The 15,147-nt window shown below is 33.4% G+C and overlaps 1 protein-coding gene across 2 annotated transcripts in view; it reads left to right on the forward strand.

Annotated features, from left to right (window-relative positions):
* PHF21A (PHD finger protein 21A) overlaps positions 1–15,147 on the forward strand; it is a 165,794-nt gene that overhangs the window by 26,797 nt on the left and 123,850 nt on the right. For both annotated transcript variants that reach the window (XM_004682877.2, XM_012725557.1), the window contains 3 exons: positions 2,758–2,798; positions 9,129–9,269; positions 14,218–14,250. In XM_004682877.2, coding sequence (XP_004682934.1) covers positions 9,216–9,269; positions 14,218–14,250 — 87 coding nt within the window. In that variant the 5' untranslated portion in view covers positions 2,758–2,798; positions 9,129–9,215. The remainder of the gene's footprint in view (positions 1–2,757; positions 2,799–9,128; positions 9,270–14,217; positions 14,251–15,147) is intronic.

Genomic DNA, 15,147 nt, shown 5'->3' on the forward strand with positions numbered 1-15,147 from the left:
AAGCAAATATGATTAAAATGTTGAATTACCTTAGTTACAAGTGCAAAATGTATGTGAGAAAAAAATTAAGTGTACTTTCAATAGACTTAATGTGAGGAAATTTACATACTTAAATGTGTTTTGCATATGGATAATGTGAAACATACATTTATATATAAGTATTTTTTGCAGCTTACTTGCTATCATTAAATTACAGAATAAATATTCTTTATAAATATTTGCTTATCTTTACCAGTTTTCAGGGGGTAGTCTGTTATCAATCAGTTATTTATCAGTCTTCAGAAGAAATACTTTCATAGTTCTGATGCACAGTATTTAAGAATCACTGTTCTAAAAATAATTTACTCATTTTGAGTATCTGAATCTCTTTGATAATCTTATTAAAACTGTGGATCCTCATCCTGTGATTTTCATACATAAAGAATCTAGCGTACAGTGTCATGGAATTGGCAAACTTTGCTGCAGCCCATTCATGGGATCTCTTGGCATCAAGAATCTCAAGTTTTAAAACCTGCCTTAGCTTGCTTATATGATTTTCCTTTAAAACTGTTTATGTAGGCTTTTCTTAAAAATATTTGGCAAGTATTTATTGTAGTTTGTTGCTTGAAGAGCAACTGCTGCAGCTGGTTAAGGGAAGCGAGGTTCAGTGGAAAGGCCAGCTCAGTCAGAGGCGCCTCAGGGGTCTGTCAGTGCTTCCAGCCTTACCACCAACTAACTGTTTGACCTTCCGGGAAGTCACTTAACCTCTCAGGCTTTGATTTCCTATGTGGTTTCTGCAGTTGCTATAAGTGGTTTTGTGAGCACTTTCATGATAACACAGTTTTAGGAATCATGGCAAAATTCTTCATCAATTTGAGATTGACTCTTTTACTGATTTTTGAGAAAATGCCCTGGAGGTAAGGTGTACAGTCCACTGTACTCCCTTTTTACTGAACATGGCTTTTCAGAAGAGTTCATGTGACTGTATGTTTTTAAAATGCTGTATAAGTAACAGTTAAAATCCCAGTTCTATACTGATCACTTTAATTTTCAATTTATTTGATATATTTGGAGTATAAACCATTGTTGTGTCTTTTGCATTTATCATCTCCAATTCTGTGGCTTGTCTTTTCATTCTTTTATTTATTAAAATTTTTTGATGGACATAAGTTCTTAGTTTAGTCCAATTTATTTGTCTTTTGCTTTTCATTATATCTTAAAAATGGTAATATTTTAATTCCTAGTCAACTGTTTCTAACCAAAGTTATTAATTTAACAAATAATGCTGTGAGAGATTGATGCATAAGAAATTACCCCAGACTGAAAGAACTAATAAGAAATACTTAATAGGGAAAATAAACCAGCAATAGAGTTTTCGTGTCACTCAATTCATTCATTTAACGTTTACTGAACATTTACTTTGTGCCTGGTAGTAGTTTAAGGTGTGCAAAGTATTTAAGAATCCATTTTTTTAAAGGTGAGACATTGATATACAATATTGTATTATTTTCAGGTATACACATTATGATTTGATAACGTGCATATATTATGAAGAATAGCACGATAAGTTTGGTTAACATCCATTATCACATATAGTTATAATTTTTTCATTGTGAGAATCCATTTTTACACAGCCTATGAGTCTGCAGCTTTTTACATGATTTTTCTCTTGGTGGGAGTCATTCTAACCTTGGTGATTAAAATTGTCATTTATATAGACTTGAGTTTTAAGAAGTATTGCTACTAAAGACAAGGCAGAATAAAATTGCAAATTAAATTCATTTTGAAAATAAATGTTAAAATTATTTTACTATGTTTGGTGTAACTATACATATTAAATAAAAATTTATAATATGAATGACATGAAACTTTTTAAAAATACCCCTGAGGAAATAAGAACACTTAGTGGAGTAACATCAGTCAACAACATATATTGTTTAAGGCATACAGAAGAATTTAGCTTTAGATCATGGTATATGGAATTTAAATAGTAGGAGAAAAGTTTTAAATTTTGTTTATGTATTATTTTCATTTAGAAAGTTTGGGTCTGGGAAGAGCTACAAATCAACTGTGTAGCCCGACTTCCCTTTTCAGACATTGAAGTCAACTTAAAGAAATATAATTGGTGAAAGCATTATTGAACATTGGCTTGGAATCCCAGACCCTCTTTCTTTATGACTATCACGGATTAAATTTGTGTGTGATACAAGGCAGGTCACTTCTGTGTTACGTAACTTATAAAGTGGGACAACTTTAAAGAACGTGAGTGAAAACTGACTATTCAATATGATAAAATGCTATGAATTTTAAAGCCTCTTTCTATCACTTCTCATCCTTTTGCCTAAGATAAAGTGGAATTTTAAAGCCTCCTTCTATAAGACAAGTGCATTCCAAGATTAATTTTAAAGGCCTTTTTATTTTGACCAAACTAAGGATCAGGGATGTTAGCTTTAGTTTGTTCATATAACATTGAGCAGTGGGTGGAGATCATTTGTTGGGAATAAGTGTGTATTTCTGTGCTCTATAGGTGAGGAAAGGTTATAGCAATCAGCTACTTTTCCTTGCCTTAAAAATGCTGTGGAAAATTAGAGATTTTAACTGCCCTTGAATTCTTTACTTTCTGTAGACACTACCTGTCTCTTTCTCTCTCTCTTTTTCTTTTGGATATAAAGCATTTGTGTGTTTTGGTTTTTCCTTAGAATCAGATGGAAAAGTTATTTATGACCTGTCATAAATCTGTTTGTGGACTAATTCTGTGTTTCCCTTCTATTGTTTTAGAGAGCAAGAGAGTTGAAGGAGAGCCAGTTTCCCCAAAATTGGTAAGTACCTTTGCAAGGCAGGTGCAGTGTTAGATAATTCAAATCATTCAGTGTTTGTTTTTTGTCCCTTTAAAAGAGCTCTCTCTAGGAAACGAAGCTTTGCTCTTTGCACTGAATAAAAGTGAATTTTTGTTTGATTTCACATAGTCATATCTCTGATGCACTTGTGTTTCTAATAATACTGCTAGACTTGCATGTTCCTGCATTTGATAACCTGTTAAAATGTAAAGGTCCCCTTTGCCAAAATGTCCTTAATGCAGTGGTTATGACTGAAAATTCAAGTCAGGAAATTCAAAAGTTACCGTTCCCAATGTGTTTTGTATTATTTAATATGCTGTTAAGTTTGATGGCCTTAATATATATATGCAAAAATGACTAGATGATTTTAACTATGGGAATCTGAACTCTTCAGCATTTATTTTCTTAAACTGAATATTGGATTGCCTTCATGTCTGATAATATATTTTTAGTGTGTGTTGTTTTGTATCATCTTTAAAGAGTAAAAACTAAAGAGAGAGAGAGGAAAAAAATGTAGCAGTTTGAGGCATGTAGGCAAATTCATTTTTTCCCCTAAGAGTTACTTCAGCATACTCCAACAGCTTATAGATCATCCCAACCAATCATTTCTTTGAATCTAATTCAAGGTCACATGTTGCACAGGACAGTCTAGTGGCTAAGGATCAAACAGATATTAACCTTATTTAGAAAGCATGTCTTATGATAAAAAATTAAACCCAAGATAACTGGAATAGGTAGTTCCTTAATTGAAGCCAAGTCTTTTTGTTTTTAACTCTCTCTCTCAATTGGATCAGTGGATGGAGTAGATACTCAGTCAAGACTTCCTTTTGATGACTTAGTTCCTTGAGTTGTCTCTTACTTTTTAAGGACTGGGCATTGAACATGAAAGAGAGGTATTTGAACTAGTCTTGGGTATTTTACTACCTTTTTATTCTACTTGCCTTTCTCTCATGGAACCTTTTAAAATAATCAAGATCCGATAGCCCTTTACTTTAAGAGGTAATAGAATCAGCATCTTAGAGAAGGGACCTTGAGGGCCTTCTTTTCCACCCTTTTATGCAGCATAGCAATTTCTTCTCCTGTTTCCCTGTCAGATTGTTATGTGGGTACATACTGAATACTATATTTCTTAAAAGTGTAGTTTATTATTTTCTAGAATGTATTCTGAGGAACTCTAGTTCCACAGAAATGAATAAATATTACTGAGATGGGGGTGGGAGGGGTGGAAAAATATTCTGTGGTCAAATAATTTGGGAAATGCTGCATAAACAAAGTTAAACAGGTTTCTTTACTGCAGGACTTCTCAGAACCTTTAATATGCTAATGTGCATTGTGAATCTCCAAGAGGGGGATATGATATGCAGCATTCTTGAATCCTTCTAATGACAGGGAGCTCACTACCTCATAAGGTAACCCATTCCTTTTTTGTACAGCTCTAATTCTTAGCTCTTCCTTAAATTGATCTGAAATCTATACCCCATAATTTCCACTTCTGTTAAGTTCTTATTGGTTATGCTGACACTACCACACCCTCTTGTGTTATCCTTTGTATAGTAAAATATTTATATGATTCTGGCAAGGCTTGTCTGGACTAGTTTTTTTTTTTTTTTTTAAATTTTTGGTCATTAAATAGCAGTCTAGTAAATTTAACAACTAAGTCTAAAATCTGAGCCTCATTGTCACTAAACTTGTACACACTGCTCTCCAACTTTTGAACTTCTGTGACTTTTAAATTTCCCTTCAGTGTTCCTGTTGGGTGTAGTTGGCATGATTTTAGAAGTACTTTATTTCTGAAAAGAAGGGTAGGAAATCAAAGAATGTGTGTATGTAGCCTAGGCCTGTGCCTAGGCAGCTAAGGTAGAAACTGTACATTGTAATGAACACAGGTGGTAAGGAGCGGGGCAGCAGTCTGTGAAGGAGAGGCTGCGTGGAAACCCTGACTTGACCCCAGATACCACACCCTGTGTTGCAAGCATATGAACTGTGTAGGCTTTTTGTTGTGTTTTAAATGAGACCTGGCCTCCTCCCCTACAAAAATAAAAAGTAAAAAGGAAAGATGCATATTTTTTAGTGAAATACATTCAGTCTTCATAAATCTACATATGTGTCTGCACATTATATACATACATATGTACACATATTAAGTTAAATATTTAGAAAATAACCATCTCTTGTCTAGCTGAGATGATTTTGGAAAACAGGTCTTAAACCAGGATTTGAGCATAGTAATCTTGCCAGATCCAAAGGGCAGCCTCTGAAATCAGAATTACCAAGTTCTTTGTGCATTAGCGTTTTCTGTTGACCATGGGATGTCACCAGAGAAGTACCAGTATGAAAATAAGACAAATTATGTATATTGTTAATATTTTCTTTTTTTAATGTTATAATTGCCAATAAATACTAAAATAATTACTATTTTTAGCATCATTGATCATTCTAAGCACTGCTAGTTTAGGTAAGTTAAAATTCAAAGACTCTGTTTTATCTCCCTGCATATTAAATACAGTGCAAGATAGTTTGCATAAACTTGAATCTATATTTTATTGCTAAGCATGTGAGTATAAAGCCTTTCTACTTGCTCAATTTAAAAGAAAAAAAAGCACTATTCTGAAAATATAGATCAGTGACAGAGTCTTAACACCAAAGAAATATGGAGCTATCCATTTTTAGGGGATTCAGTATGGGGGCACAACATATTAAAGGTTTATTGCTAAAGAAATTATTGGTTAACTCAGATTTTGATTGGAAAAGTTTAGATCAACTCAAAATCAGTATTTTTTAGCAGTAAATTCATAATTATGCATTACACATTATTAGAATCATAATGAAAACTCTAAAATTCATATATCTCTAAGTGGAACTAAACCCCAAAAAGTAGTTAGAAGCCCCTTTCTTGAAAACATTTTAAAATAGGAAAGCAAATGTACTGTGTTGAGAAGTTTATTAAAAGCGTGTTTGAATATGAGTAAGTTAACAAAAAGCATAGAACTTAATAATTTAGATGTGGCTTTTCACCTTATTTAACTGTTTAACAGTCTCTGAAAATAGTGATACTGTTCCCATTTCTGATTTATAAGCAAAAAAAAAAAATCAAGACAAAGAATAGTTTCACAGGGAGTAAGTAGAATTTTGGGTTTGTTTTTTGGGAACAATGAATGTTCTTTTCCGACATCCCAGCTGCTTTTTTTTTTTTTTTTTAGTGGAATTGATTATTGTTTTTGTTTGACTGGCTTATAGGAATTTTTTAATTTATGTTTTGCATTTTGTTACTTGAAGGTAAGTGAAGGCCACTAGGCATTAGGTATCCTGGTTGTTTGGCATGTGTTGTTTTGAAGGTAACAGGCTAGTGTTTTGTGCAGGCAGTTGTCCTTTCTGATAGTGTTCAGAGTTGTTGGATGGTAAAAGTATTGTATTTTGATAAAGTGTGTCTATTCATTATTTTGTGGGTGTGTTAACATTTATTTTGTAGGAGCTTGTTAAAATTGTTCAAAATTTGATAACCTATCTTTAAAAAATTTAGCAAATAACGCCTCCCTTTATGATGCTATTAAACTACCCTCAGGCTTCAAATGATGAATGCATGAGTTGTGTAAATCCCTGAAATGGTTTTTAAAAAGATTCAACATATGCTTGCCTTGTTTTGGTAAGCTATAAATTTATATATATATATATATATATATATGTATATATATATATATATATATATATTTATATATATTATTTGTTCCTTTAGGCAGAAACCAGTCTCTTAAAATGCTGTCCAGAAAGAGACCTTTTTGAGGAAAGAGGAGATCATGTGTATCTTCAAATCCTTCTTAAGTTTTTCTATAACAAGGTTTATCATTTTTAACCCTTTAGTTTTAATTTGGAAAAAAAAAGATATTTAGAATCCTTACCAAACAAAGCTTCTCTTTATGTATCTCTAATAAGCAGGCACTAATCTGATGGAGGAAATAAAAGATGCCAGCTCCTCTTCAATTTGAGTTGCAGGCTTACCTGCAAGGGACTCTGGACATTTTGAGTGTCTGGCTTAAAACGTGGTTTTACTTTTTCTTTCTGAGCATTTTGTTTCATTGTTGAAAATTTCCTAATGCTTCATTAATCCTCACTTAATTTTTTTTATTTCAAAATAATTGTGTATTTTCAATGGAAAATTTGAAGATACCTGTATCTTGAAAAGAATATTGTAAATACAGCTTTGTCTTCCCACCCAGATAACCTAAAGGAAAATATAAAATTGCCACCTGACCCACACTCCAGGCATTATTATTGTTCACAAATCTCTATTACTGTGATAAACAAACTTCTTAAAATTTGCATTTCTATGATTGTTGAAAACAGATGTTTTTTATTTATGTTGGCTTTTCACATTTCTTCTGTGAACTGCTTTCTCACAGTTAAAAATTTGTGAGCATACTGACTACACAAACTAGTTAATCTTTTTTTGTGTATTTTGTATAAAGTTCTAGATGTTTTTAACCTGCTGTTTGTTTCCAGAGTTAATATGAGTTGAGCTGAGCTTTGATGTTTATATATTATTACCAATAAAATAAAATATGGTCTTCATGTTGTCAAAATATCCCTTCAACATCAAGATGAGGTCTTCACTTGACTGATACTATAAGAAATCATGTTTGGACACACTTTTTGATAGACCCTTGTAAAAAACTAACACTATTCTAAAACTTTTTTCAAGAACAGCTCTAATATATGTTAAGAATTTGCATAGGGAGATTATTTACTATTTAAAAGTGAAGTAACTATGCTTTTAACATTAGTTTTTATATGTAAACTTACAAAACAAAATCTTGGGCTAAGTCAGTAACTTAGCGATTCTGATACTTATTTTTTATTACAGTTCCCAAGATTCTCTAAGATAGTGAGTAGCTTAGAAACCCAGGCTTGTTAATAAAAATGTCTGCTTTTTCAAATTACTTCCTCTAAACATACTACCTTTATGAAACATTTTGGTTGACAGTATCATTGTACAGCTATCCTTTCCTAGCCTCCACAGATAGGTTGAAAAGGAGTTTTGAACTCTTTTATTTTAGGTTAGAGTATCTTGATATTAATAGCATAATTTATAAGCCCTAGAAAAGAGATTATCACTGATGTTTTAAGCCTAGCTAGATTAATCAAATATGAGAACTAATCTTTACAAGCGAACTTCTCCAGTTAATATTCCATTATATCAGTTTTTTTTTTTATAAAAAACAGGTTGAATATGGATGTTATCCACATGTAAATAATTTTCAGAAAGTGTAATGGTTATCAGTCATAGTGTTCTTCTAATTTCCTGATTGTTCCCTTCCTCAGTTGGAAAGAATGCTGAAAGCTGCTCTAACTATAACTTTCATAGGTACAAAGAAGAAAAGAGAAAGATGTAAAGTTTAAATTAATTCAAGCAAAAACAAACATTTGCTTTGGGAGAGTACCTGAAGTACTAATCCCTTATTCAAGAAAAAAAGAAAACAAATTAAACAAAATTAGCCATTAAGCTAATTTAAATTGCCTAGTGATAGGCAGAGGAGAAGAGGAAGGTTCACATTCACACATCAGGACTTTTGACATTATTTTCACATGCATTTTATCTGGATAGCCAAAGTGACACACTGACCACACTAACACACTTGAGCGGATGGAAAGGCCGTCCCATCGCTAGCCTACCTCATCTGTGTGTACAGTAATTTTTTTAAAATAATGCCTATGGACAGCACAGTCAGCATTGCATTGTTATTTGTGTTAACTCTTAAATTATTAACTAAATGTAAACCTTTAAGTTATTACTAGAATTTGCCCACTTTGAGTTTGTTTTTTAAACAGTAAGGAGTCCATCCAAATGAGAGTACATTAGGCTTGTTTAACCTCTGAGGGACCCTGAACTCTTCAGTTCACTCTGTGTGATGTTGAAAAATGTGTGACCATGTTGCTTTGTGTCTTTTAAAGGACATTGTGTCCTGGATGATTATACTCTCACTGTCTGTACTCTTTTCTATGGTGGAAGTGGTTTTGTTTACCGCTGTGTCCTGTGAATGTCATATGTAGCTCAGTGCTAATACATAGTAGGTGCTTAGATGTTTTCGTGACCAACTTAAATATATTCCCCCCCCTTTCTTACTCACGGAAGTGCTTTATAGAGGGACATTCAAAGAATAAAACTCAGGAAATTTTGGTACAGATTTCAGTACAAAGCATTTCATTTTGGGAATTTCTTGCCTTGCGCTAGAGAATAGTTAGTAATTTTTAAAATTTAACATGAGTATTTATGTTATGCCCAACATAATAATACAAAAAATTTTGTGATCTTTACAGCTGCTGTGAGAAGAATTTGTTATTTTAAACAGAGGCTGAAGAAACGATAGAATTAGCAAACATAAGAGAAAGTGGAGAAGGTGGAGGATGGAGTTGCAGACTCTACAGGAGGCGCTTAAAGTGGAAATTCAGGTTCACCAGGTATGTTGCATTATTGGCTGCTCCAAAATCATATTATTAAATATTGGCTAAGGTTAGTAGAGAGGCCCATTTAGGTTTTAGTGCTGTTTTTAATTGTCTTTGACACTGTTGTCCAAGGGACATATCATTTGCCCTGTATCAATCACTACTTAACAAACTCAGTTTTGAAAACTTTAACTGAACTTTTTTTTCATGTGTGAAAATATTTTTAAGAAAACCTTTTTTTTATTTTGGTTCAATTGAGAGACTTTGTTCCTGTGACTTAACATGCATATTTTAAATAATGAGAGATACTTTACTTCATACATATACTGATTTTTTTACTCACAACTCAGCTTCACTGAATTTATACCTTGAGTTCCATCTTTAATAATGAAAGTATGATTGACTGCACAAATGTTTAAGTTTCAAATTTCACAATTTTTACATATTTTACCTCAAGTCCCTAGGCTAAGCCTTTAATATGCAAATGTAAAAGTAAATAAAATATATTAACAGTTAAATTTTGATGCAATATTTATGTTACTCATAAATGTATAAAATACTTAAAATTAGACATGTATGTCTTAACTATATGTAAATATAACTGAGACAAAAAGCTATCCTTAACTAAATCATTAACTTACTATATAAAAATATGTTTTATATGTTTTCTAGAGTTAGCTAGATGTGCTTGTAGATTCAAAATAGAGACACACTTATAATCCTTTGTAATTAAAAGTAATAAAGGATGAATTGACTTCTTTGAATGTACAGCAGTTCAGGTTGTGAGAGTGGAGAACCAGAAGTAAACTGTTTTTTAAAAGTATTCTTAGGTATAGTTTTTTGCTTTATGTGAATAGCCTATATTGTAAGGTTAATTTCTGAAATTGTTTTAAGAAAACCTTGATAGCTACTAGATTTACAAGTTGACCAGAATTAGAGTAGATGAGACTTTATAGGAAAACTTCAAAAGCACTTTATCTGTATTTACTGTTTACATTGAATCGCTATATGTTCAGAAATCCCTGCTACTGCACTGAATCTTACTAAACTGTTTTTACAGTAGTTGTCTTCGAGTTTCCTGTGTATAGGAGGTCTACTCTATGAAGTATTTTGTTTTTATGAACTTTAAGAAGTTTAGTATATAGGTTATGTACATTCTATTTTATTTGGTTTTATACTAATTGAGGAGAATAAAAATCTATAAAAACAAGCTTCTCTTTTCTGTGGACAAAAGTCTATTAACAGTGATAATGGGGTGACTCCAGTGTGAAATGGTTTGACCTGACTCTGGGTCCTCACCCGCATACTTCAAAGGGACTTAACATGAGATTCAGCTGCAGGCACACACAAAAGGGTTAATAACGGGTTTCTTTACAAAAGGATAAATGAAGAAATTAATAACTCAGGGAGAAAGATAGAGACAAGTTGGGTAAATGCATCCTACCACTTCCACCGAGCTGGAACCCGAGTAGCACACTGAAAGCCGATGAAAAACCAGGCATCCCCAAGGTCCACATGTCTGGTTATATACTCAACCTGCTGCTTAACTCCATGCTCAGTTCCCAGCATTTTCCCCTTGGTAGTGCCGAACATTATGGAATTATATTCCCTGGTGTCTCAGATTTCTTTGGTCTGGGGTGGTGGTGTGACCCAGAAAACCAGTTAGTGGAGTTTGCTCAGGACATCCTCTCCCCTCAACAATAGAAGTGTATTGGATACCCAGTGTGCCTAAATGACAACAGTTAAATTCTCAGTTTATTCAGAATTGACATCTTCATAGAATGAATTCCTGGAGAACAGCAATCAGCCTGAAGTTTGCATGTATCAAACATGATTTAATAAAGTGTGTGTGATTTTGGAAATATTTCAAAGAAATTTTGAGATGGCAGAGTTAACATTGTGCTTTTAGTAAATCATCATAAGAAATAAGTCCTAAATAAGGCTTCCTTGAAATATTCATTACCTAAATTGAACTAGATTACTAAAAATTAAAGTTTTTAGATACTGTTTTATAGTTTGAATTTAGGACTACTTTATGAAAATCACAATTCTGAAAATTTTAATGTTTATACTGTCCTAAAATCACATTTTTTCAAAAGGGTATAATATTCTTCTGAAGGTTATGCCACTTAATAGTCACAGAAGCTTTTCACCTATATATTTACCTTTTTAGCATAAAATAAATAGCTTATACTTACCCTTAATTAATACACAACATTTGTGTACAGTGATAAGCATTTATGTGCTGATAGTGTTTCAACATCTGAAGTATTTATTTCACTCTTGGTTACATTGGAACACTAGTTTTGAACAGTTCTAAGTATTAACAGTATGTGCAAGTGACATGCCTTATTTGTAGCTAATGTTGTTACTCTTATCTGCTACCTGAACTAATTATGCCAAGTTCATGGATGTCAGAAATGAAGTTATATCATACATTTGACTAAATCTTGGGGCAGAGCCACCCCTTTATTCATTTCCTCCTCACGAATGAAATTATAGCTATAATTGAGCTTACTGGATCAAAGTTTTTAATGAGAAACTACATGGTATTGCCGTGTTGGAAATACATTTTTGTTCTTTATGGACAGGAAGATGGTTAAGAAAGAAGTAATGTGTGCATGGTTGGTCTTTAGTAAATGTTTACATAATAATGACTGGTAATGGACTTTTTTTTGGGGGGGGATTGCCCTTTTTTCCTCCCCTTTATGACTGTTATGTAGATTTCTGGAAGCCATATATTTTAAGATTTACTCATTTATGCCTATAAGAACTGGAATGTAGACCAGAGGTAAGGTGGGGGCGGGAAGTTTCACCAGAGACAATGGGAAGCAGAACAGGCAGATCCGCTGAAACACACTGCCGAGAGGAGCAGCAGGAGAGACAGGAGAGGTCTGCTGTGCCACATGGGTCAGCTCCCTGGCTGGGCATCGAACTCATGCTATAGTAACTGGTGATAGCTTGATAGTGCTGAGACTTAACCCCTTGCACCACCAGGGAGGCCCTCTGCAAGCCATATTTAAATTTTAAGTATTTACTCTGCATTGCATGGAGACAAGTATGAAGTAGAGGTTAGCAAAGTTTTTTTGAAAGGGCCAAATAAAATATTTATGCTTTATAAGTTATCCATGGTGTCTGGTATCTACTCTGCTCTGCTGCTATAAAGATGAAGCAGCCATAGACAGTACATAATGAATGTGTGTAGCTGTGTTCAAGTAAAGCAGGTAGAAAACTGGATCTGACTATGGGATGTGTACTATACCAACTCTTGGTATAATGTATATTATATACCTATTGGAAAAGGCTGCATTCATGTAATAGAAAGTAACTTAACCTTGGTAACACAGTGTCAGCTTCAAGTCACTGGGAGTTTACATGGTCCAGCTAAGTTGCCCAACTTGTCCAGTCCTGCCTCTGATGGTCTGAAATGCAGCGTTACTGCTGCAAGATAGAAAAGTTGGTTTCTTTCCTCCAGAGGTGAAGACTTAGTGTGGCTATCAGTTTTTAAATTCCTGTGTCATAGAAGAAAGCCCTGTTCAGTTTTAACAAAGCAGCTTTAGTATATGAACAAACTCTGGTAGTCAAATCAAAAAGGAAATCCAAGGACTTTTAAAATAGTTTTATGCCTAATTGTACTTTGTTACATTGTTTGTACAGTAGTAAATGAGTTGATGTGATTGTGCTTCTAATAATTTTTTTTTCTATTTAAGATGTTGTTTAGTATATATTCTGTTTATTTCACTGTTAAAAATTTATTTATGCATACAAGAATGGGGGTACAGGCCAGTGATGTGGGGATGAGGGGATTCACCAGAGACAGAGTGGGGAGCAGAACAGGTAGAGTAACTGAAATACACTGCTGAGGGGAGCAGTGGGTGAGACAGGAGAGGTCTATTGGGCCATGTGGGTCACCTTCCTGGCCAGAGATCTAACTTATGTTTCAGTGGCTGGTGAGAACTTGATAGCACTGAGACTTTAACCCCTGTGCTACCAGGGAGGGCCCAGTTTAGTATATATTTCAGAAAGATTTTTATGACAATTTTGTAAAAGGCCTTGTCACCACAGAGTGACAGATTTTTCATTTACATGAAAAATTTCCTGGGGAACCACTTGTTCCTAGATACTTTTAGGAATCAGCCTTCTGATACTCCTTTATCCTTCAAATTCTTCCTTTCCTCGTTATTGTTACTATTGGGCAGTGACACTTTTACAAGTCCATTTAGGTCAAACGATGTCCTTTTTTCTTTCAGTTGTTTTCATTTGTTTGGACTTCTGTTTTCCCTAGTAAATGTCCTGGTCATTCAGTATTTTCATAGCACTTCCCTTCCCAGAGGAACCCAGGTAGTAGAGTTATACATTGTTACTCCTTCAATTCCTTGCTCACAAATGCTGAGCACCCACAGAACACATTCCCCACTTCCACTCCCAACACACACACACACACACACACACACACACAGAAGACAGTGATAAAGTCACATCTGACACTTAGACTCCTTCTGTGGTAAGAACCAAACTAACAGACTTGCCAAATCTGTGCTTTGCTGTATCCAGACAGGCCTGTTTTGTGTGAGAGCAGCTTCTTTCCAGGCCTTGTTTGGGATTCTAGACAATGACAACATTTTAAAGGATGTTTGGCTTTTTAGAGCTTGCAGCTTGTTTAAATTGCCTTTTTAAAGTCCTCATTCCCCCTCAAATCCCAGATTTGTTAAAAAGCAGAAAAAGCAGAAGCTTTCCCTTCCCAACATAAAGAAGTGGGATTCTTTTTTTTTTTTTTTTTTTAAAGATACTAAGAGGAATGTGTGATTAACCTTTGTATGGATCACAGGAGTTTGGGGATAGTCTGACTGTATTCTTATTTTTTGTGTATGGATTTAACTCTAGATTTGGGGGCTGAATCTGATTAGCCACAATGAGTTAATATGTAAGACTGATGGCTCTTTATTTTAATCTTTATTAACAGAAACTGGTTGCTCAGATGAAGCAGGATCCACAGGTAAAATACTGCTTTTATTAATTTAATTCTAAAATTAAAAGTTTAAAGTAACAATAAAATAATTAAATATGAACTAATGCTCAAGCTCTTAAAACTGTCATCTTTTAGCAATTTTTTACCACATTGCTTTTTTAATGGTTTAGAAATACAATCATTCTGCTATAATATAGCTATCATTTCATCTTTGTTACTTTTATTATGTTAATCAAAGTTATTGTTTATAGCCCAGAATTATATTTTTATTTTCATAGCTAAAATACAAATACAGTTAGAACTTTTAAATATTTAATCCCGTTATATTTAGGGTGAAAATTTAGAATAGTTTTTTTAAAAGCTATTATAACTTTTTTTGTTTTTAAAAGATTCCTTAGGGTTTAAAAGTATCTTATATAATAAACTAGCAAGTGTTACCTTTCCTTTAAATTCTCATAGGAGCTTTTACTTAAGCATTTTGTTCTCTATCCCCAAAGAGAAATCTTCCTAAAATGTTACCATGTTTTTGATGATTATAATTATTCAGGGGATTGTCTCTTTTGCAGCCTTTAGACGATGGGTCATAAGTGTGGATAGTATAAGACTAGGAATTTAGCACACATTCTCACTATTCTGACATAATCCATTGATTCTGAGAGTTGGCATTGGTGGCTCATACTTAACTTTTATTCGGTAGTCCATCTTCTATGAGATGTGTCTCTATTTTTATTTATTTACTTTAATTTATTATAATTTAAATTAGATTTAGGACATCAAGAGGTGCAGGACCTTAGATTAATAAATTATTTATTTAATATGGTAACCTGTATTGTCAGCAATTGAAGTATCATTAAAACTTTAGTGTTTATGATATAACTGGTGGTCATTTAATAAAACAGTTTTAACCCAAAGAATCTGGGGCCA

This window comes from Condylura cristata, unplaced genomic scaffold, assembly GCF_000260355.1.
Source record: "Condylura cristata isolate star-nosed mole 26May11 unplaced genomic scaffold, ConCri1.0 scaffold00015, whole genome shotgun sequence".
In the NCBI taxonomy this organism is placed as follows: Eukaryota; Metazoa; Chordata; class Mammalia; order Eulipotyphla; family Talpidae; genus Condylura; species Condylura cristata.